The sequence below is a fragment of the Ixodes scapularis genome, unplaced genomic scaffold (genome assembly GCF_016920785.2).
Source record: "Ixodes scapularis isolate PalLabHiFi unplaced genomic scaffold, ASM1692078v2 PGA_scaffold11__112_contigs__length_91849675, whole genome shotgun sequence".
Taxonomy (NCBI): Eukaryota; Metazoa; Arthropoda; class Arachnida; order Ixodida; family Ixodidae; genus Ixodes; species Ixodes scapularis.
This window is the reverse complement of record NW_024609837.1, coordinates 12,948,441-12,971,125: the sequence shown is the minus strand read 5'-3', so window position 1 is coordinate 12,971,125 and position 22,685 is coordinate 12,948,441. Positions and strand designations below refer to the sequence as shown.

The 22,685-nt window shown below is 49.2% G+C and overlaps 1 protein-coding gene across 1 annotated transcript; it reads left to right on the top strand.

Moving 5' to 3' along the window:
• Positions 1 to 1,869: 1,869 nt before the first annotated feature.
• On the top strand, positions 1,870 to 22,425 carry LOC8024269 (T-complex protein 1 subunit gamma). The gene is made up of 17 exons (XM_029984705.4): positions 1,870 to 2,027; positions 2,111 to 2,172; positions 3,663 to 3,713; positions 7,656 to 7,718; positions 7,973 to 8,069; positions 8,315 to 8,435; positions 9,926 to 10,006; positions 10,786 to 10,891; positions 11,552 to 11,634; positions 11,986 to 12,052; positions 15,863 to 15,995; positions 17,458 to 17,539; positions 18,214 to 18,312; positions 18,809 to 18,995; positions 19,683 to 19,823; positions 20,873 to 21,004; positions 22,209 to 22,425. The coding sequence occupies exons 1-17, from the start codon at positions 1,991 to 1,993 to the stop codon at positions 22,326 to 22,328; spliced, it is 1,662 nt and encodes a 553-aa protein (XP_029840565.2). The 5' UTR covers positions 1,870 to 1,990; the 3' UTR covers positions 22,329 to 22,425.
• Positions 22,426 to 22,685: the final 260 nt, after the last annotated feature.

Here is a 22,685-nt window from a genome sequence, read left to right as displayed (position 1 = left end):
CAAAGAACATACCGAAAACAACGCCTAAACGAGAAAAAAAAAAAAGAAAAGAAAAAAGAGAGAAGAACATTTTGTCACTAAAAAGTGACAGACCAAGCTAAATATCATTGTTTTCAATGAAATGCAGCTACGCTTAAAAAAAAAAAAACCCAAATGTCAGCCCGGCGGGCAGGGAGCAACCCGAAATTAAACGGGAACGCGCCAGAGTATACTAGGGCACTCAAAGGGTTCAAAGTGAAATACGTACCCAAAAGCAAAACTATTTTTTTAGTAAGTTTTTTTGTTTTTTTTTTTTTAATAAATTAAAAACCGTTTTGTAACCATTCTAGGTGAGCGCCGTGGGATCGGCGTTCATCCGGAATCATCTTGAAGGCCAGTGGGAAAAAACGTAAGGATAAGGTCAAGCGGTTTAGCGTTCACATCTGGCCGGGAGACCACGTGACCACGTGTGGGCTGTTGTCCTCCGACTCTGCGCAGATCGCGTTTACTTCCGGCACAGCCCTCTCGGAGAGAGAGTCGCGTTTCCTAACCTCACCGAGTTTCGCCCCAAAATTTCACGGGTCTCCTTGTTGTTGTTGTTGTTGCTGTTGTTGTTGTTGTTGTGCTTGTTGGGCGTGGCGAACTAGATTATTTAGGACGCCATATATGCTGCCCCCGACCCGCAGATAGAGGCGTATAGAAAACTAAATATAAAAATGTGACCGTTTAAGAACCAAACAAACAAAAAAACAGCAACAACGCCCGATAAATATGTGACGCGCATTAAACACGTTTGGGTTCGTATGCACATATCTTCGCCCGTCTGATAAGGACGCTTGAATAATGAGCGCACTGGTAAACAAACACTAGCAAACACCTGCAAAAAATGCTAAAATGAGAAATCAAAAAAAAAAAAAAATGGCAGCGCAAAATTTTTAAATGAAAAGATTAAAAGTAAAAATGACTCGAAAGGTAAACAAAAAAAGAAATTTACCGTGACAACAAAATACTGCCCACGCTCTAAAGTTCAATTCTATACGGACGGTTAATTTTTCTAGTTAGTTTGATCTGCAACGTTGCACGTTTCCCATTGTCTTGTTGTGGGGTAAATATCATTTCGCCGTTTTAAAGCCCCGTTTTAATTCGATACCGGCTGTGCTAGGTTTTTTTACACTATGTACGCAGGTGTTTTTGGTCAGGTGATCTGACCAAAATTCAGAGTTTCGTTTTATTTTTTATCGGTTTGTCACGTTCCCTCTCGCGTAAACCGTGAAGACGTCGTACCGAAGAGTCGGACTCGTCCGAACGACCACAGGCTACAAAAAAAACTACGGTGTGGTCTTTATATCGCGTCCAGTGTGCTACGCGGATTCGTGTATTGAGGCAAAGCGGTCCACTGCGCTGCTTACCGGGTTCCATTCGAACGGGACGTGTGCGGATGGGGTCAGGGAGGGGTCACGACACTTTGCCCCGGGGTCACGATACCGCAGTCATGGCATCGAGTTTGGGACGCACCGCCGCCGAGGTATCCGCTCGCTATGCGTTGTTTTCCGTTGGCCCATTGCGCGCTGCTGCAACACACCAAGTCGCGAAGTGCGCGGAGAACCGCCGCAGCGCTGGACGCACCACGCTTAGCCGAGGACGCGGTAGATAGCGCTACAATCGGAAACAAAATAGTGTGCTTTCCGACCACGGCAGGGCGCCACCCAACAGCCTAAGTGTGTATCGTGGCGTCATCTGGTTTAGTCCACGCCAATCGCGCGCAACACGCTTAGCCGAGGACGCGGTAGATGGCGCTACGATCGGAAGCAGGATAGTGTGCTTTTTAATTATGGAAGGGCGCCACCCAACACCCCAGGGGTGTATCGTGGCGTCATCTGGTTTAGTCCACGCCAATCGCGCGCAAATAACTCGAGTTTGTCTCCGTAGGTGGCGGGGTGGGGCCACCGTTCTTTCCGTCGTTTTTCTGAGTGCTTTTGAGATCGGCCTGCTCCAAAAACGTGTTTCCAAGATGATGGGCCGTGGGCAAGTTCCGATTCTCGTTCTAAGTGAGTTATAAACCGTTATTTGTCGACGCGTTTCAGAAATGCGAATGGATCTACTCATATTATTATATCCTCTCACGTTTCAGGCCAGAATACCAAGCGAGAGTCCGGGCGGAAGGTTCAGATCGAGAATGTTCGAGCGGCTAAGGTAAGCTCGCGGCGTGACAAGTTTTGTTCGATTTTCGCGTCGTAGACTGATAGTTGGAGTCGGTACACTCGTGTCTGACGGTCGCAAGAACGCGTTCCGAACGACGGGCAGCCTTTTCGGGCGAATTTAGACACCTGGCGAGCCGCACCGGTGCTCACCTGTCGGCGTCGACTAGGCTTAACTCTTCATTCTGATGTGGCGAGCCGTCATACAAAGACGCCTTCGGTCCAAACACGTGTAGGTGGCTTTTAAAACGCTCCGTTCTTCGCAGTCTTTACGCGCCGCGACGATATGTTGGTGATTAGAGAGTCGTCTTGTCTCGAGATATGAGGTTTGTATTGCTAGAGCCAGGAGGAGATCGAGGTACCGACTGACCCTGTCTTTGTGAATGGACTTCGGCGCGGTCGCGCAGAGTCTCCACGATGCCCATAAAAGGAAAACACTGCTAAGAAAAACTAACAATTGGTCCGCGAGGCGAGCAGACGCTAATAACTTTTTTTAAAATTATTTCTGTGTATACAAACTGAAAAAGCATGGCAAGTGATTATGGGGAATATGGAAGATCGCGTATTATACGACAAGAATGAAAGAAAAACTCCCCGACACTATGCTATGGCGGGGTATCGACTCGTAAAGATATATCGCGAATAAAAGTAACACGTAAAGATTACAGCGGTGGTGTTGCGGTAATGGTGCAGAGGTTTGAGGCGTCACCGTCGCAGTGTGGTAGTCGAGGGTTCGATTCCCTGTGCCGGACCGTCGGTCCGCAATGGAATCTCACCGAGATTTGAATGTCTTGCCGATGAAAGGGTGATTGTGATGATATCGCTTCCATGAAACATTCGCGGTTTCCGCCGGAGGACCTTTCGGGGTCTGGTGATGGCTTCGCGGATGTCTGAATTGCCCTCGGCAAGTGTATGTTTTTGCAAGCTTGGTACAGGGTGCGGCCTTCGGGACCGACACATTTGCAACATTCGAATTCCAAACTACATACCTGAAATTTGATGTTAAATTCGACACCAGTTTTATGTCTTTTTTTTTTTTGGGTAGTAAGATAATAACAATGTAGCTAAAACGGCGGTCGTGCATACGGTGAGCCTGCTCCCAGGTGATCGTTGTTCATGTATTTCGTTATTAGAATTCAATATCTCTTTTATCGCATGCCTCTACTCTTGGTTCTTAGCATTCTTGCGCTTACAAGCCTCCAGGGAGCGAGCTCATAGACCAGTGTGCAGACGACAAACAGGCCGGTATAGGACATAGAAAGCGCACGGCCTCCAATTTTGCTTTGACTCAAAAAATAATTAGACTTAAAACTTCTTGCGAAATAAATTTGCGTGCCCAATTTGATATATGCACGTTTAGAATTTGAATTTTGCGAGGTGTGTCAAATATGTTGGTCCTTATGGTTGCACCCTGTATCTCGTTCATTTACAGCCACGTTTTGTGTCCGGGTGCTCATGATTCCTGCATTTGTTTCATGTGTTTAGGCAGTTGCGGATGTCATCCGAACTTGCCTGGGACCAAGGGCCATGCTGAAGGTAAGCTTGCTTTCTGCTACAGACCAGCATGCATGCTTTCAAGCATCTACCATCTGCTTCTAGTGCACATGAGCATGGGACGGCATCCTGTGCTTTAGAATTGGAGATAGATTGGAAACATAATTTCTGTACCGTGGACGCCAGCTTGGAACGGGGTGTCGTTTGTATGCGCGTCTACCCTAGAGATATCTCGGGGCTCTTTTGCGTTGTTTTCCAGAAAATTCCATCCCCACACACCGATTGGAGATTGTCGTCGCTGCAAGGACGCGAAGTGGCATGCATGCTTTCAAAAAGGAGAGAAATTGGGCCGTTTTCGTAGGCGTGAGAATGTGTCCCGGTGCTCGAGGTGCCGCCGCATAATCTGTCAGTCCCCTCTTGTCCCGGGCGGGCTTTCTGACCGACGAGGAAGGAGCAGTTGAAGGGACTCGGGAAGTGCCAGCTGTGGGGACGTCACTCTGGCTTTTTATAGCGCGTCTGAACACGGCGTCTTGATTTGGGGGCTTTCGGGTGCGTTGGCCGTGCACATGTGCGAAGTGATGCACGCTAGCCTTTCTTGGCTTTCTTCTGCGCTTGTTCCTCGACCGTTGGTGGAGCGGTATGGCCGTCTGAAATTTTTCCTGCAGCTTGGAGGCTCTTAAATGCTGCGTTGTTTGAGCAGACAAACCTACCGTAGTCGATTTCATTTTAATTTTCCTTTCGCCGCTTACCATTGTTCTTGATTCAAAGGGATTTGTGGAGACCTTTTGAAATTTGTGCTAGATGGATAGGTGGCCAGGCACAGGTGTGACATGAGTGAGAAACTGCGCTGCCAGCTGTCGTACCGATAGATGCGGCTTTCCGAGCATAGGTGGAGGGGTGTTTACGTGGGGGGCACGGAGATTTTTACGATCAACGTTGCTTTAGAAAAGCTCTAGAGCTAATTGGACGCGCTTTTTCTGGCTTATTACGGCTCCTGGTGAGGCGGTTCCGTCTGGTGGCAGTTCTGTGATGCGGCGAAAGGGAGTGTATCGTCCATGTTCAGTTGCACATTGAAACGGATGGGGAAACATTGTAACGTAACCTTGCTAATGTTTATTCAGCCTTAAATTTCACATTTTATGCAGAGAGAGAGACTGGGCAAACAGCTGATCACCTTTTCTTTCGATTTGCTTTTTACTGTTTTAATGCTGTCATTAGTATTTTGTGCAGCAAAATTTTATGTACGACACTAGTCTGTCCGCGTCTTGCGTGAAGCACTGTTTCTTTCACATACTGAATTCGTCTCGATCAACCAGGTGGTTCATTTGCCCTGAACCAGCGAAGAAGCTAGATACTTTCTGGGATCCCATTAGTGACACGACAGCAACCAGAACTTTCATTACACCTTGACTGGACAACCGAGAGGATTGTTTGGATTGTGCCAGTTGAACCGGGCAATGTCTGTAAACAGACTTTACACACTTTTCCCACACCGCTTTTTTTTTTTTTTTTTTTTTGTGAAAGGGCAGCGAATAATTAAAGCTGACTGGCGATAGCTTGACATGTTTTGTTAGTGTGTACCGAAAACCCTTAGGACTGCTCAAACTGATCGGGCAGCAGGCGCTTGAGCGAGTAGCGGGCCAGGCTCGCGTCGGAATTTTCCGTTAGCGTGTATGTCGTTCATTTGACAGATTGATATACGAGGCTGCTCGGAATTGCCCGCTGCCAGCTGGTAGGCCTCACGAAATGCTAAGCGGGTGCGCAGACCGAGGCAGTATCGGGTCTGGGGGTTCTCAGAAACCCTCAGACCCCCCCGACCATAGATCGCGCCGCCCAAGCTACGAGGCCGAATTTCAAGCCAGGATATGACTTTATTTGGTAGCGTTGCTACGGTTACGCAATGCCATGTAGTGTTTAGCGTCTCGACTCGGATCAGTGCGGAAAACGCGACCAGCGCAGTACGTTCTCAACGTCGAAATGAGCGCCTCTGTTTTCGTCTGATTTTCAGTTCGTTTTCCCGCCTCTTTCTGATATCGTCTGCACTCATCGTCACCGTTCATCCACGCTGTGTCTGTAGTTCCTTCACGGTCCACGCTCGACGTTCCTCGCCGTGCGCGTTTGTTTTGATCGTTCGGCTCCAGTGGTTTTACTCAGCACCGTAGTCGTTTTTTTTGTTTTTTTTTTTTCTCCTATACTTTGGTCGGGGTTCGCGTCTGCTCTTCGCCGCCGCTCATCCGCGTTTCTAAATCGAGGTCTGCCTCCAGCGCATTTCTAACGTCAAGACGTTAGGAACGAGACTTTTTTTTTTTTTTTTTTCCTCTTTTACTTGGGCGTTTAAAGGCTTCTCCCGCGCGAGCCCGGCGAAAGCGCTTACCTCTTTTTCCGCCGCCAGTTTTCCGACTCGAGCAGCAACAGAGCAGCATCACTCGGGCGTCACCGTGGCAACGGGGAATCCGACTGTGGTGGCTCGTTGCACGCGCTTGCTGCGGAGTTGCTCGCACCGTGTACCCTCATCTACTCTTTCTTCTTCGTAATCGGTATTTTCGTCCCGAAACGCTCGCGCCGGACGGACGTGGGCTGCCGCGGCGGTGCGCTACGATTTGGCGGTCGCGAGCCGACACTTGTTGCGCTGCCCCGTCGTCTGCTGCCGCTGCGGTCGCTCGCGTTGGTTCTCTGCGCGCGCGGTAGGCGGCGCGAGTCACCGCCTGATTGTCGCGAGGTGGTGGGGGATTTGCCGTTCCCTCATGGACGAGCCGAATGTTTGATTTTACTCGGAAGAGCTTCATGGCTAATTAGTTTTTGTTGTGTTTTAGTTTTATCGGGCTTGTTAATGCGATTTGTAAAAATAACACTAATAACAATTTTTTTTATTGCATGGATTAATTGTTGGAATAGATCAATCCAACTCCTGTTTTTGCTATGGCGGTGAAAAACATTTGACACGGGGGGGAAGAAGGGAGAGAGAGAGAGGGAGGGACAATACGTTTCAATTTGAGTTTTGGTTTTTTTAGGCTGCACATGGGCATGTACCATTTAAGTTGCCCCTCAATAACACCTTCAGTTTTTATAGGCATTTTTTTTTTTTTTTACCTATAATTCAGGAAAGTAAAGGCCCGTTCCCACCGGCGATGCGATCAAGTCGCGCGATAACTTTCATTGCAAAAGCGACCATCATGGGCAAAAAGCGACGCGATTTGAGCAGTCGCTTCTCGGCCCGACTTTTTTGTGATGCGATCTAGTCGCGGAGCGGATGAGCCATTTAATGGCATTCGGAGCTAGAGTTTTCAAGAAGCGACTCGCCAACGAAGGCGTTGGACTCGCTCATCGTACACGCCGGTGTGACCATCTAATTATTTTTACGATGTGATCTAGTCGCATCGCGCGACTGCTTATATCGCCGGTGGGAATGCGCCTTAAGGGGTGTTCCTTGATCGCCTAAACAGAGCTGACAGTATTGTAAGGAAATAATGAAATTGAATACATTATAGTTGCTTAGATACTTTCAAAGTGAACAGAGTTAGATATGCTGCAATTCTGCAATTCTTCATTATTTCATCTTCGACTCGGGGAGGGAAAGGGAGGGAGGGGGGGGGAGAGAGAGGGGAGAGTGGAGTAGATAAATCAGTTATGGGGCACTGCATCTTGTAAGTTTCCATAATGATGTGCCAGTGCCACACTCTTGCCAGTGCCACACTCTCTAGCGGTGCCAATTCCAAACTATGTGCAACCACCGGATGTGGTCACGAGCGCTGCCACCGGGGGGGCTGCGGCGGCATAACGATGTGCACGGTGGTGCGGGTTAGCACACGCCGCAGGCCAACGTATCAACCCGGTTACGGGAAAGCGATATTAATATTGGCCGTCTAGCTTTTGCCGTGAACCAGAGTAAAAGGTAGTGATGGCAGCGTCACTGCAACGGGTAACTCTTGAAAACGTTCTCTTTAGAGTGCCGTAATTGATTGCACGTCGATCGTTGTTCTGCAGATGCTGATGAACCCGATCGGAGGAATCATCATGACCAACGATGGCAACGCCATCCTGCGCGAGGTAAGTTTGGGTTTCTTGTTTTCCGCACCGGCGTTTGTCGTTGCCCCCTCATGCATCATCTGGGCACGGGGCCCATGTTTCCTCCCACATTTGTCCTGCACTAAGTCTGCGTTCTGATCGTTTTTGTCTGAATACAAGAGCCGACAAATTTCTCTGAGTGGTCACACGTCGTGGCCCACGTTCCGGCCCGGCTTGCCGCATTGAGGCGTCAATCCGTCGTCTGCCCCGACGTCCTTTTTCCCCTTTTCGTGCAGATCACGGTTCAGCATCCGGCGGCCAAGTCGATGATCGAGATCAGCCGCACTCAGGACGAGGAGGTTGGGGACGGGACGACCTCGGTCATCATTCTCGGTGGGTGGCCGGCCTCCGGGAGCTCGGCAGAGATTGCCATCTTTCAGTGAAAGCTGCGTGACGCTCGCATCCGGCATTTGAGCGACGGACTTGATAGTTGCATGTCTTCCCGCCGAATTTAGCGGAGAAATTGATCCTTTGTCCGTCTAGAAGAGACGTGCGGTTTACACTCTACACATTTTGCGCTCCCCGTGTCGATTTGCGCAACGAAGCTCGTGTCAATTTTTGTTGGAACTCCTCTGCAGCTGGCGAGCTGTTGTCGGCTGCCCTGCCCTTCCTGGAACAGAACATGCACCCGACGGTGATCATCGCTGCCTACCGCCAGGCCCTGGAGGACATTGTGACCCTCCTGAGGGACAAGATCAGGTAAGTCGACGCAACGGCGGGCGAGCCATTTTGCTTAGAGGCCGCTTCGAGGGGGTACGCAGAGTGTTTGTCTCGGAACTCGTGCCCCCAAAAAGATTGCACGAGCGGTTTTGCCTTTGTTTTCCTCTTTCCTACTATAAAGTACCGGGCAAGCGCCCACTCAAACTTTGGAGATAATCGCAAAAAAATGGGGGATGGGTGCTTGTCCGGTAGTCAATTTTACATATAAATGTACTGTGCATATTTTCTCAGATCTCACAAGTTTGGTAATGGGCGTTTAATGTGGAATGGGGGCGGATGCATGGTATTCTGAGGTAGTCCAGGCTCCGCCCCAGCACTGGGTTAAGGCCAGTTCACATGACCAACTGATCCGTGGACGAATCGATCGCGTGACAACGCGTCTCCAAATCTTGCGTCTCCCATGCGCATCCATATGAAGAAGGCGACGAGCAGACGATGGCGAGGACAGACTGTAGCTGTTCGCGTCCCCCCGGAGCTGCGAAACTCTCACGTCGCACTCTGGCACTTTGGTCCAAGAGCGAAGTTGACGTTCGCCGCTACGGTCGTGTTACTACCATGAAAACAGAATCGTCGCGTGCCACTGCTACGTACGGAGCGAGACTGGACACCATGATAGACTTAGTGCGAAGCACCAATAGCTTTTCTAATCTGAGGCACGACAGTGACACTAACGTGATCCCGTTCGAGGAGGCTTCGGCGTAGAAGCAACTGAGTACCGGGCTCGCTGAGGGGCAATGTCTTTACACACCCCGCGCAACACTTCGGCACACCACGGCCACAAGAAAGGTCTCGCCAGACGAAAGGCCGTTGGGACGTGCAAAAAAGATGGCAGCGTGCTAGTCAAGTTTTGACGGAATTTTCTTTACACGAACACGTAGAAGTACCGTAAGCTGCGTCGCGTCGCCCAATCAAAGTTTCTGCAGCTTCTTTCGCGCATGCAATCAATCATTGTCCGACAAAATGAACCGGCAAATGCACAAAACACAACGATGCACCATCTTTGTCTTGCTCACCCAAATACGAGGAAAACGTCGTACCGTTGCCAGACTAATAGTTCTTAAGAGTCGATCGCCCACCGAAAATCCGCGAGTGAAAAGGCTGCCGGCCACTTCGATCTGCGCATACGTGGACGAGGCGCGGACCGCAGGGATCAAGCGACGCGATTCGGTCCATCGTGTGGATCTACCTTTAACATCGGGAGCATTAGAAAACTGTCTGGAATCTCGGGGTGCAGTACGTTCAGAACGTCTGACTGGTCTAAAGTGGCAGACAATATGGCAATCCCTCTTCTGTCGTTTGCCATCTGGCAAGCGTCGTAACGAGACGCGAGCCATATCTCCTGCACCCTCCTTTTCGAGCGAAGTTCCTAGCCCTAGTCGCTCGTGGCGTACGTTGTAGTCGACCGAGCGACGTTCTCGCGTCGTGCAGTTCCGAGGTGCATCATTTAAACTGACCTCGCTCACTCGCAGCACTCCCGTGGATGTGAACAACGAGGAGCAGATGACGAACATCATCAAGAGCTGCATCGGCACAAAAATGATCAGCAAATGGTAGGTGGACGGGATCGTTTCTGTCGGTGCTCGGGCACGCCCCAGTCGGGACGCCCCGGGTGCCAACGGAACGAAACTGCACCTTGGGTCGTCCCGCCTCTAACGTGGAGGTGCACGCCGCGCGTCGTAAAGTGACGCCTTGCCATTCTCTTACTGTCTGTCTCCGCAACTAAATTCTTTTCGTGCTGAAACTTTAGTAACTACAACTTTTTGGATTAAGGGGGGACATTGGGTAGAGGTCGAACTTCTGAACTACTCAAGTAATCGGAATGAAATTCGCAGAGGAGATTAAGCTTCAGATGTATGTGTACTGTGCAAACTTTCAGCTCTAGGACAAGTTTACATACCTGCATGGGTTGATGCCCTCCGTTCGAGCAGGGTGATCCTTGTAGAGGGGGCGAGTGAAGAGGAGGGCCATCGAGTGCGAGACCCTTTTTGAAAGGGCTCGTCCCGCTTCACTTAAACCTTCGACAGACTTTGCTGTGCCTTAGTTATTCTTAAAGACCGACGAACAGTTCGCGCTTTCCGCTTTTTCCCCGCTTCCTCCTTTCCCCCTTCTACCCTGTCCACCATTGCCTGTTTCCTCCTCCCCCAGGGTGAGGAGGATCTTCTGCCTTGCAGAATCTTGTGTCCGGTCGTCGGCCTTTGAGAAACTTCCTTGCCTCTTGGGGCGAGCGTAGCGCACACGCCCATTTGCCGCCCGTCTCGGGTGTTCTTGCGAAGCTCTGTGCATGGGACGTGAGAGTAGCCGTCTGCAAGTGTTGTTTGGCTCTCGGCAGGGGGGACCTGGCCTGCAAGATTGCGCTGGACGCAGTCAAGACCGTGTGCGTGGAAGAGAACGGCCGCAAGGAGATCGACATCAAGCGCTACGCCAAAGTGGAGAGGGTGCGTCGCTCCCTCTTTGCTCTTTTTTACGCCGGTGGCTCATGAGGCCTCTTTCTCGGTCGAAATAATGGGAGGCACCCGTCATGGCAGTGGCACGGTGTCGCGCGACGTTGCGGCGTCACGCGATGACGCATAACGCCGTCTGTCTGGATCGGTGGTTCTCAAGTGGGGTTCCGCAAAACCTTCGCCTATTTCCCCCTCTTTTAAAAAAAAAATTTTTTTGTTTTTGTTTTTGTTTGCTCTGGCTAGGTGACGCGAGCTACTGCCCATTATAAAGTGTACAGCCGCTACCATCTATCCATTCATTTGTGCTTTCACTCGATGCTTCTCACTTCTCCTGTCTATAACGGTAAAGGATGAGCTTTTTCATGCTCCACTTTGTTGTCTCGCTTTATTCCCCCACCCCATTTCTCTGGCTAGCATGGGTCCCCCATCACTCCAGCGGGTCCCCGAGGGGTTTCCGACACATCCACGCTCGAGAACCGCCAGTCTAGACAGTTTTAGGGACATACACGGGCGTGCAACTGTCTGAGCAGATGCTGACAACGGTTCCTCCTCGAACGTGCGAAATGCACGAGGCTGCGACGAGGTGTTCTGGCTATCACCTTGACTGTGCCGTAAATTGACTGCTCCTCTTTTTATATCTTTTCTCAAACCCAGATTCCCGGAGGCTCCATCGAGGAGTCTTGCGTCCTTCGCGGAGTGATGCTCAACAAGGACGTCACGCATCCAAAAATGAAGAGGTAGGTGACCCCGACAATCCGGCTTGCTCTGGTTCGCGTTCCAACTTTAGACTGCTGCCCGCTCGTTTAAAGGAAAGTGCCGTGGTTGAATTAGCAAGGAAGGAGAACAGAGGTGCTAACAAACGATGCGCACGCTTGTGATTTGCGGACGTGGCGACGGTTTCTAGGGGCTTGGATGCTTTTCTCGTTGCGGTTGGAACGGCGAGAATATTTGCCCTCCGTCTTGGCTGGAACGGAGAGCGAGACGACTGAGGTCGTCTCTACGGCCCACGTGCACCGAGCAAACGGGAGATGGAAGCGGCAGTGTGTTGTTTCTGTTGCGACGCATTAAATCTCGATCTCCCCTTGCAGGAGGATCGAGAAGCCACGCATTGTTCTACTAGACTGCAACCTGGAATACAAGAAAGGGGAGAGCCAGGTGGGTCCGAACAGTCAGTCAGGTAGTGCCGCTAGGAAATGATTGCCTCAACTACCAATATCAAAGAGGAACCCTCGACCATTTTCAAAGATGAACTCGTTTAGCGATGCTATCAATTGGTCATTTTCAAGTGATGTGCTAACAGGTGTTGGCACCTGCTGCAAACCAATATTTGGCCTGCTACAGAACCTGCTACAATAGGTCAAAGGCTGGTTCCATTACTGTAGTTGTATTTGAGATATTCCCCTTCGCCAGAAAGAGAATGTGTGGTTCCATACCGCACATTCTCTTTCTGACATGGATGAAACCGAACGAAAGGCTCGGCATGCTGCGGTTCAGCGTCTGTGCAGGCAATCACCCCCAGAGCTTCACCCCAATCGGCATCATTTACCACTTGGAGATGCGGTGAATTTATTGGTCAAGAGAAGATAAAGCAGACAGCGCACTATGCCAGGGGCAAGCAGGCTGGGCTGTTAACTGAAAACAACATGGTTGTAAACAGAACGGCCATGTGTAGAACTGGTGTAGTCGACTCAACTCGCATCTTTACGTTTTAATTGCCACATAAGCTGTTGAAATGCCTAACAATAACACTTTTCTTTTTATGTGTTACTACAAGAAGCAGCGTTTGAGTAATAAACATGTTCAAAGCCCCATTGCAATTCTATCGAATTGCGACGGGGTTTCCTTGCATTTCCTCTTATTCTTAGGAGGAAATGCAAGGAAACAGAAAGATGAGACGGAGCTTGGGACAGTATGACTTTCTGAGAAGTAATTTCACGCAAATGAGATGGATGGTTAGGAAACTGTATAATCTAACACTCTGAGATTAGGACGTTGGTCGCTTCTCGTTGTCTTGACTGAGATTATCTTTCCGCGTGCTTGTCGGTGGGTGCTCGTTGTCGGAAGTGTGCCTAGTGTTGTAAGGATTTAGCTTGTCTGCAACGTGTGGTCAGACCTTTGCGACGTCATGTTCTGTTTTCTTGATCTTTTCTTGTTTTGGTGTGGTTGAATAATCTTGTCTGCTCTCGAGATTTTGTGTTGTGTCGTCCGTTTTTTTTTATTCTTCCTAGTTCCATGGTTTTAAGTTAGGACAACTTTGTACGCTCCACAATAGAGCAACACTGTTTTACTCACTATGTCGGTTCTGGAAGATGTCTCTTCGGAGCCAACGTCGTCCGTCAAAGCCCCTATAACAAACGCGAAAATATGCATTCTTTAACCACATTTCAAGGCGCACGTTTCGGTATATTTTGCAACGGTTTGCATAAAGTCGTTTGCTGGAAAATGATTAGTGAAATTGTCTCCGAAACATACTTTTCTATGTGTTCCGTAAATTTGTTTGCATAGATATATACAGGGTGTTTTTTTGTTTTTTTTTAAGCTTTACAGATTTGTTTAAAAAAAAAAAAAATGTTACACTTAAGCGGTTTGTGCAGGTGAGTTATACAGGCCAGGGGGACATTACGTCGGGGATTATGTTTGCGATAAGACGGCAAATTAATTAAAATCCGTTAGTTAACTTCTTAATTAGTGAAAATAGACATATGGTTTTAATTAGAAACTTAGAGAGCGTCATCGACAACCACTAAATCAACTCTTTCTAGAACGACTTGAAGCTCATGGGAGGCGCACGTTTCGGTATATTTTGCAACGGTTTGCATAAAGTCGTTTGCTGGTAAATGATTAGTGAAATTGTCTCCGAAACATACTTCTCTATGTGTTCCGTAAATTTGTTTGCATAGATATATACAGGGTGTTTTTTTGTTTTTTTCAAGCTTTACAGATTTGTTTAAAAAAAAAAAAAAAAAATGTTACACTTAAGCGGTTTGTGCAGGTGAGTTATACAGGCCAGGGGGACATTACGTCGGGGATTATGTTTGCGATAAGACGGCAAATTAATTAAAATCCGTTAGTTAACTTCTTAATTAGTGAAAATAGACATATGGTTTTAATTAGAAACTTAGAGAGTGTCATCGACAACCACTAAATCAACTCTTTCTAGAACGACTTGAAGCTCATGGGAAACTCGGGGGTGAAGCAAAGTTACCACTCATGAAACAGGCGCAAAGCTGGAAGTGGTGGAACACAATGATTAGATCATCATCGCATTTCGGTTGTGCAATCGCACTTCGAAGACCTTATCTTTGTTTACCTTTTTCTTTTGTCGTTATTGCTTTGCCCAGTTTTTCTTTTTCCCTTTCTTTTTTGCTTCCTGAATTTACTGAGCTTTCTTTTCTGTTGCTTGCTTAACTTTTTTTTTGTGCATCTCACATTTCCTGTTTTTGTGTGTGTGTTTTGTCGCTTATGCTGTGTGAAGGTCCCGGCCAGGTGCGCGTGTAAGCGCGGCGGTGTTTGCGGTTTCCGCCAACTACGCTCTACTGTATCTAGTGGCTCTTGAATGCTCTATTTGGTGAGCTCCCGTTTATCGCAAACTTTGGTATTAGCAGACGCCAGGAAATTTCAACTTGAGCTTAATTTAACATATTTTTGTATATCAAATTATTGATATGTCGAACTATTTTATGATCTCCTTTGAATTCAATATATCCGGGTTTGACTGTAATATATGCATTTGCAGACTTGCATCGATGAAGTTTCGAAAAAAACTAACCAGCTGCACAGCGTAGCAGAGATCACCGTGTACCTGCGCATGCCGTTACTGAAGTCACTCATTTTGCAAATACACACACAAAAATGGCACTAATGAACTTTTACTTTAAGGGGGGACGCTGGCTAGAGATTTTACTTCTGGACTACTGAAGGGATCAGAATGAAATTTGCAGGGGAGATTTAACATCAAATGTAGGTGTATTGTGCGAACTTTAAGTTCTAGGACAATTTCTCATACCTACACAAGAAAATCTGTCACCCTTCGTAAAGAAATCTATTATATGCAAATGAAGCTATTAAACATTACTTTGACTGCTTGAATATAAATTGGGAGATGTGGGTCTTGGGGTTATGTAGTTTTTATAACTCAAATGTAAATATTTCAGGAAGAGTTGTCTCAAAATATGAGATGCACACCTGTCCTATGTATATTATGAATAGCCTGATTCCCCAGTAAGTTTCAGTTCAGATTAATTTAATTAACCTGAACTGAAATAATTTTACCTTCAAACACGAGATTCATTCGTATGAAATTTGCAGCAAAAAGTGGAACTGAGAAATATGCATTCAAACATTTAACTCTTTTACTTAGTTACTGCTTCACAGTGTGTTGAAAATATTTTATATGAATGTAAGTATTTGGCGTATGGTTATCAAGTTTAGTGTAAGGGTGTATAATTAGTTTCTAGAACCAAAAACCTCAAATTTAAGAAATTAATCTTTTAAAAAAACTTTGAAATTTAGGCCCATGTCCCCCTTAAAATATCACATCATTTAGCAAGCGATACGTCAGTTTTTGTTTAATTTGTTCTACTAGGCACTGCAACATCTTTTGTGGAGAAATAAAACAAAAATCAGTTAGTCAGTCTAACAACCGTGCATATTTCCCGAATCTTTGCTGAATCAATGTAGCGGTGCAGGCGAGTTGGTTCATGATTACAAACTGGTAGCAGCATCCGAAAAGTACACTGTTAAAGTTCGGCGCTCGTCCTGTCCATTCCTCCCTTCGTCTGTGTATTTTTTCCACGCTGCTTCCAGTTTGTAATCTTTGCTGAATGTCACTACTAAAAAAGATGTCTATGGATCAGACTGCATATTGCTCTGGCAAAGCCCCAGAACGTCGAGGACCTGGACCGTGCGTCGCTCTAAGCTTTGCATTTGAGCCAAGGTGACCGGCGAGCCCTTGGGTCCTTCCAGACGAACATAGAGATCCTGCGGGAGGAGGACTTCAGCAAGATCCTGGAGATCGAGGAGCAGTACATCCAGCAGATCTGCGCCGACATCATCAAGCTCAGGCCGGACGTTGTCATCACGGAGAAGGGCGTGTCCGGTGGGTCCACTTTTGAACGCAGAGTTGCCGCCAAAAGTGCTCCGCCCTACACCTTTCTGCACCGGTGCAGGAGGTGCCGGTAGATAGGACGAAGCCGATGTGTTCCCGTAATGTCCCGAGTTGTCGCCCACCCGGTTATTCTTTTTTGCCAAAATATGTTTCCCCAAACACAGCATGATCGCCCACCTCTAGAAACACCGTTATGCACACCGCACAAACGCTCGTCCTTCCCGAACGTCGTAGGAGGTCCGTGACAAAGGAGAACGGAGGAGGGAAATCAACTTCATTTGTTGCTTGCCCTCCCCGATTTCAGTGACCTCCATGTCCGAGTACATTCGTGCGAAACAAAAAAAGAATGGAGATAACAAAATAAAATTGTTTTGTTTACAAAAAAGAAAAAAAATATACATTGTTAGCGAAAGAAACAATTCAGGGCAAGATTACACAATGGGTAACTCATCCAGGATTGCGAGGTGAGCGAAGGAAGCGGCATCAGATTCCTCTTCCAAGTGCAACGGTGCACTCGCCAATCTCCTCGGCAGTCTCCTTCTGCCAGCGTTTCAGACCGTGTCCACGGTAACAGGTCCCATCCTGCGTTACCGCTGCCCGCGCCAGCACGGCAAAGGGGCAATTTCTCCGCCGACAGCCGTTATAGGCTCTTCCCCTCGCTCGGGCGTCCATACGTCAAAGGCCGACATCGTCGTGTAATATTACAGTGTCAGTGTCGCGCATGAGATCATCTCTCTAGATAGTTCAATAGACGTAGAGGTGTGTGTCACCTCTAGTGTCTACCTTTACGTCTTTTGGCAAGAACGGGACCAGCCCTTGGCTGCTCTACCCTAGGCGGCGGGTTCGAATCCTGACCGAGGTGCCCGCAATATGACGGAGGCTTATTGCGGCGAAGGCGCCGTGGTAACCGACCTTTCGGTTGCACGTCAAAAGATCCCCAGGTGGTCGAAATTAATCCTCAGTCCTCCGCTGGGGCGTGCCAGATGCCCGTCGTAGGTTTGGCACGTAAAACCCCCAAATTTGACTTCCTTAGCTGCTCTACGTGTCGAAGGCTAGTGGAAAATTTCGCAATGCCGCACCTTTGATTCTCTTTTCATCCCGCCAGACGTTCGTCGTGCGACCCTCGCAACTAAGAAACAAAGCTATACCCTCAACGTGAGGCTTGTTGCAGCAGTCTCACTTTCTATGCACTTTGCTGGTCTGCACGGGTGCAATGGCTTACGGGAAATCGAATATGCGGTAGCTCCAACGTTTGCGATAGCCGTCGTTTTGTGACTTTTGGGCCCACACGTATCTTTATTCGTTTGACGGTCACGTTCATCACAGTGTATTTCGTCACTGTGGTCACATTGTTACGTTGAACACACAGAGAATGGGCTTGGGCTCGAGTACTTGGTATATTGTTTGTAAAGGTAGCACTTGCCGCACTTTCATGAATCCTCTTCTTCTGCAGATCTGGCTCAGCATTACTTGATGAAGGCAAATATCTCGGTTGTACGGCGCGTGCGCAAGTCTGACAACAACCGGATAGCTAGGTGAGTTTGCTGCTTCGCCGAATCCTCTTTGGGGAAATATTTCTGCGTTGGCAGCATAGCAACGAGGCTTTAAGGAGTGTCAAGCTGCTGCTTTAAAACTAAGGTTCCGTGTTCTCGGATAAATTCAAAAAGCACTTGTCGTTAAAATTTTTCAATTCGGATTTTTCAATTCGGATTTATCCGAAAAACATGAAATTTCGAGGTTGCGACAGCCAGACCAAAGTCAGCAAAGACCATGTTTTACTTATAAATTTAATGGGAGCATAAGGTCAGTGGTTCTGAGAAAAGACCACTTCCATTTCCTTTTAAATTTCGTACTATTGAATTTGAAAAGATTGGAACATGTTAAAATTAAGTTCCCAACTTCAAAGAATTGGGAATCTAACAAAAATAAATTCCGGTAATGCCTGAATTCCCGATGGAAAAGAAAAAAAAAAAACTTTTCGAAATTTATAACAAATGAACTCCGAAAAGTGGAATCCTATTTGTAACCCGACTGATTGTAGTATCTTGAAGGAAAGTGTGGAGCTAAGGCAAGCTTTGTTCTTTGAAGCGGACACCACGAGATGTTTAGAGGAATCGACGTTCCTAATGTCTGTTGCTGTCAGTTCGGCAAAGAGGGCCATTTATTGGCTCATTGCATTTTGAGCACATGCTGGATTTCTCCCGGGCAGGGTGTGCGGAGCCACCATCGCCAACCGCACGGACGAACTCAAGGAAGAGGACGTCGGGACCAAGGCAGGGCTCTTCGAAATCAAGAAGATCGGCGAGGAGTGAGTGGGTCCTTTCTTGCACCCAAATTATTGCTGCCGTGTGATCGTCTTTTCGTCGGGCGACGCAGTAAACGCGCAACGAATGGGTCTACGGGCAAAAGTGGTGCAAATGGGCAAGCTCGGCGTGCGACAGACGCCAGGAGACTATTTCGAGCGCTCGACGACGAAAGTCGGGCATGCACCAAGCGCTACGTGCGGTTTGGGCCGGTGCCGAAACCTCGACAGCTGCTGTTGGAGCTGGGTTGGAAGTCGAAAAAATTATACGACCAAAATGTCTACAAAACACCTAGGGAAAAAAAAAAAAAAATTTAATGGATGCTTGGTATGATTCACAGCATCTCTGTGAACGGCGGAAACCACTTCTCTCCGCGGCCAACTGGGTCCCAGAACGCGTGCGGTGTTGCATATGGGGTTTTATGGAAGGACGGTTGGCTAGCGCCGGAACGCGCCGGGAGCAGACGACCGTGGAGCGTGCCTGAGGGTTTGTCCCGTCCAGGTACTTCTGCTTCCTGACGGAGTGCGAGGAGCCCAAGGCGTGCACGATCCTGCTGCGGGGGGCATCCAAAGACGTGCTGCAGGAGGTGGAGCGCAACCTGCAGGACGCCATGGCGGTGGCACGTAACGTGATGCTCGAGCCCCGCCTGGTGCCCGGAGGGGGCGCCGTCGAGATGGCCCTGGGACACGTGAGTGCCTTGATCCCGTTCCCCTTTCCCTGTCTGTCCGATTAGGGCAAGACTAAGCACGGGAGTGTCTCGGCCGTCGGCGTTTCGAGCGGCTCGTTGCATAGATGGCGTCCCGCGTTGCGACGCAACCCCTAGAAAAGTAGTTTTCTTTGGTGTTGTCGTACAACGAGTTGTTTTTTTAAAGGGCTGTCGTTCTCAAATTCGCGTATTGACGGATTCTACGGTCTCCGGGTCGTCGGAAAAGTGGCGGCCTGCCTCGGAAGACCCTTCGACCTTTTCGGCGGGACGGGCTCCGCAGAACCCGTCTCGTTCTAGACGAGCGTCGTACGGGCGTGTGTACAGCCGCCATACGACGCGAGTCAAACATCTTGAGCCAGTGGTATAATTTCCTCTGTGCGGCGTTCCTCCTAGCCAACCCAACTTCCCGCCGTCTAAACCGCCTCCGCTCCAGAAGAGCGGAGGCGGTTTAGACGCCTCTGCTTTGAAAGAGTAGAGGCGTCTAACCTCGCTTAGAGCAGAGGCGTCTCTAAGCCCCTGCTCGCTTTCTACGGAATTCTGCGGGAACACCGACCGAGGTGGAACAAGCTCGGTCAGCGCGACCAGCCCGTGTCCATGCACCAAACCGCCGCACGGCGCACAGCTTCTGCGGTTGAGTGCACGGAGCACCCGTTTCCTTCTGCTGTGCAGCACCTGACAGAGAAGGGCAAGAGCATCACCGGGGTCCAGCAGTGGCCGTATCGCGCTGTGGCCAAGGCCTTCGAGATCATCCCGGCCACCCTGGTACAGAACTGCGGGGCAAACACCATCCGGGCACTGACCGCCCTCAGGGTGAGCGCACGCTCTGCCGGGGTCCCCGGAACGGGTTTCTGACAGTGTTGCGTCGAAAGCGGTCCCGAGGCGACGACAAATTGTGATCCCAGCGGGTTGGTCATAGAAACGCCGGCGGAAAGGCCGAGCGGAAGCGGGGCTCGCGGTCGTCGCCGCGTCCCCGGCTCTTGTTGAGTCCCTTTGCGCTGACATGCCACCGCCGTGATTGCAACACTAGGGAGTTTTAGAATAACGTACGCAATTTTAGCGCACGCTAGCGCTAAATTTAGCGCTTGTATTAGCGTATGCGACGCAAGAGAGTTTTAGAATAGCTTTTCTCCGCCGCGACGCAAAAGCCCAAGCAGCTCGCGCTTGCAACGCCACCAAGATACAGTCGCAATTTTTATTTCACACAAAAAATGCTGTAACTTTAGAAAAAAAAAAAAAAAGCTTTTTGGTTCATAGTACTATTTTAGAATTGTTTAAACATGAGAATGCGACGCGAGCGGTTGACAAGTCGTGTCCGCTTGCGTCGCCTCGGCAAGAGAGGTCTCGCGTACTGACCTGTGCCGAGAAATGTTTGTGCGTCGCAAGCATCAAGTTGCCGGGGGTCGTTGCCAAACCACGTACAATGTCATGAGAATGCGAGAATGCATTGAAAATTGCAGTCGCGAGGATGCCGCCGACGTCGCACTCACGACGCCGCCAAAGCAACCGCCGACATAATGCTGGAAGCCGCCATCTTTTTAACTGTGCTCGTCTTGGCTTTAGCGAACTTCTCATCATGAATCCTCCTTGGAGAAGCGCAAAGACTCTTTGCGTACGCACTCTATCTCCTAGAAATAGCGCACGCAAAGCGCAAAACCTGGTTTGCGTTCGAAGCATGCGCAGTGGCGACGACGCTATTCTTTGCGTACGCAAAGCTTTAGCGTGCACTATTCTAAAACTCCCTACTTTTGCGTCAGGACGAAATCGAGGGACCGCTTTTGAGAACGTGGCCCCTGTTGGAGACACGCTCCGGACACCTTAGTTTGGGTTGGGGGTGCTGACCGACCCGTCTCTTTTGGCAGGCCAAGCACGCTTCGGGCGACGACGTGAACTGGAGCATTGACGGCGAGACCGGCAACATTGTGCCCACAAGCGAGCTGCAAGTCTGGGAGCCCCTGGTGGTCAAGCTGCAGGCCTACAAGACTGCCCTCGAGGTGAGGGGCAGGCCCGATTCACCCCGGAAAATTTCTGGCATTTTCAAATGCCGGAGTTTGTTTGTTTGTTTTTTTGCGCATCTCTGTGCACAAGGGAGTTTCGTGGAGTTGCGATTGTCGTGAAGTTCCTCGCAACTCGGAACGGCCTCGGAAGGTTCCTTGCGACTCTGTACGCCGGTCCAGAATATTGTTTGTTTGTTTTTATGGCGGCGGCAGCGATTACCGAGGTTTTGCGGCGGCGCACGTACGGTGCAGCTCACTAAATTCGTGGGGATCACGGTGCTGCCTCACACAGACATCGCAAAAGCATTTTCTTGTCAAATTCTAGCAGATCTCCCCCTAAAACTAGCACATAAATGCTTTGTGCAACATTGCAAAGCAGAGGGAAGTCTTGGGAAGCATTCTCCATACGGAAAAATCGTGACATAGTGTGCGAGTGACATCACAATTTTCCCTCAAATATTTAGTGGGAAGCATTTCCTCCCTAAATATAGAGGACAAATTGTGACGTCGCGTGACCATGTAATAATCTTTGCACCTCCGCTAAATCTTGAACGGTAGTGAACAGTTACGCATGGTGCCTCGATGGTTTTGCTGGATACTGCGAGGAACCGCCAATTCTTGTCTCTGTGTTGACGCGCATCTGTTATATCTCGATTCGGGGGGGGGGGGGGGGGACTAGGTGCTGGAAGCTGGGAGTGACAATATCGACAGATGAACTTGCCTCGTTCAAAGAAAAGAAAAACATTTTGGGCGACCTGCGGTGGCATTCGCAGGCGGCGTTGCGACCATGCTCGGCTGGTTGCACATGCTGCCGGAAGATGGCGCAACACGTAACACAAGAGCATGCGGCCCCCCGACCAATCGCCTCCGTACGAAAAATGGGGAGCCAAGAGGAATTCAATTAATTTTTTCGTTTGGTTTGCTCTTTTAAAGCTAACGAGTCACCGCTCTTTTAGAGTTGTACGTCGGAGAGACACGCGCCGGCTCTCTTCGTCTCCCGGAAGCACGTAAAGACCGGGCAAGCGTGGTCGCGATGTCGTCTGTGAATGCCGCACAGACAACCCAAACCGGACCATCTTGTCGCACCCGCGTAGTAAATCGCAGTGCAATATGTTGAAAAAGCTTTTTTTGCAAAGCGTCCGCGGTGGGTTCAAGGCGTCATGCCCTTGGTGTTGATGTGTTCACCCCTGGGCACATGCAGACCGCCATCCTGCTGCTGCGGATCGACGACATTGTTTCCGGCTCGAAGAAGAAGGACAAGGGGGATGGAGACCAGGGGGGTCCGGCCCCCGCACCGACGGAGGAGTCCATGAAGGAGTGAGGGTTCCGTCCACTCGACCCCCAACAACCCGAGAGGGAGATTTTCCTCGTCGTGGGCCAATAAAGAACCAAAGGACGAAAGTCTGTTTTCTCATTGCTCTGCTCGCCTCTTTACTTTCTTTGACCTTGCCTCCTCTCTTTGCCGGGCGAGGCACAGACGGAAGAGAGGCAGTGCAGCATTGCTCGACGAGCCTCTGCTCTCCCAGCCAGAAATGACATGCTGGATACAGTGAGGGCCAAATCGACCTTATCCACTTGGGGGAATTGTAAGAATTAATTTTGCGAGCACCGACGCCGTTATTTGCCACGATAGTATGGTTAGATGTGTTACCATAGTAAATTGACTTGGTCCAGAGTC

Bases quoted from the DNA above. Each gene is read 5' to 3' on its own strand.
- LOC8024269 (XM_029984705.4), top strand. From the start codon at position 1,991: ATGATGGGCCGTGGGCAAGTTCCGATTCTCGTTCTAA. The intron at 12,053-15,862 runs GTGGGTCCGAAC...GGGTCCTTCCAG, and splicing joins ACAAGAAAGGGGAGAGCCAG to ACGAACATAGAGATCCTGCG. The intron at 17,540-18,213 runs GTGAGTTTGCTG...TCTCCCGGGCAG, and splicing joins GACAACAACCGGATAGCTAG to GGTGTGCGGAGCCACCATCG.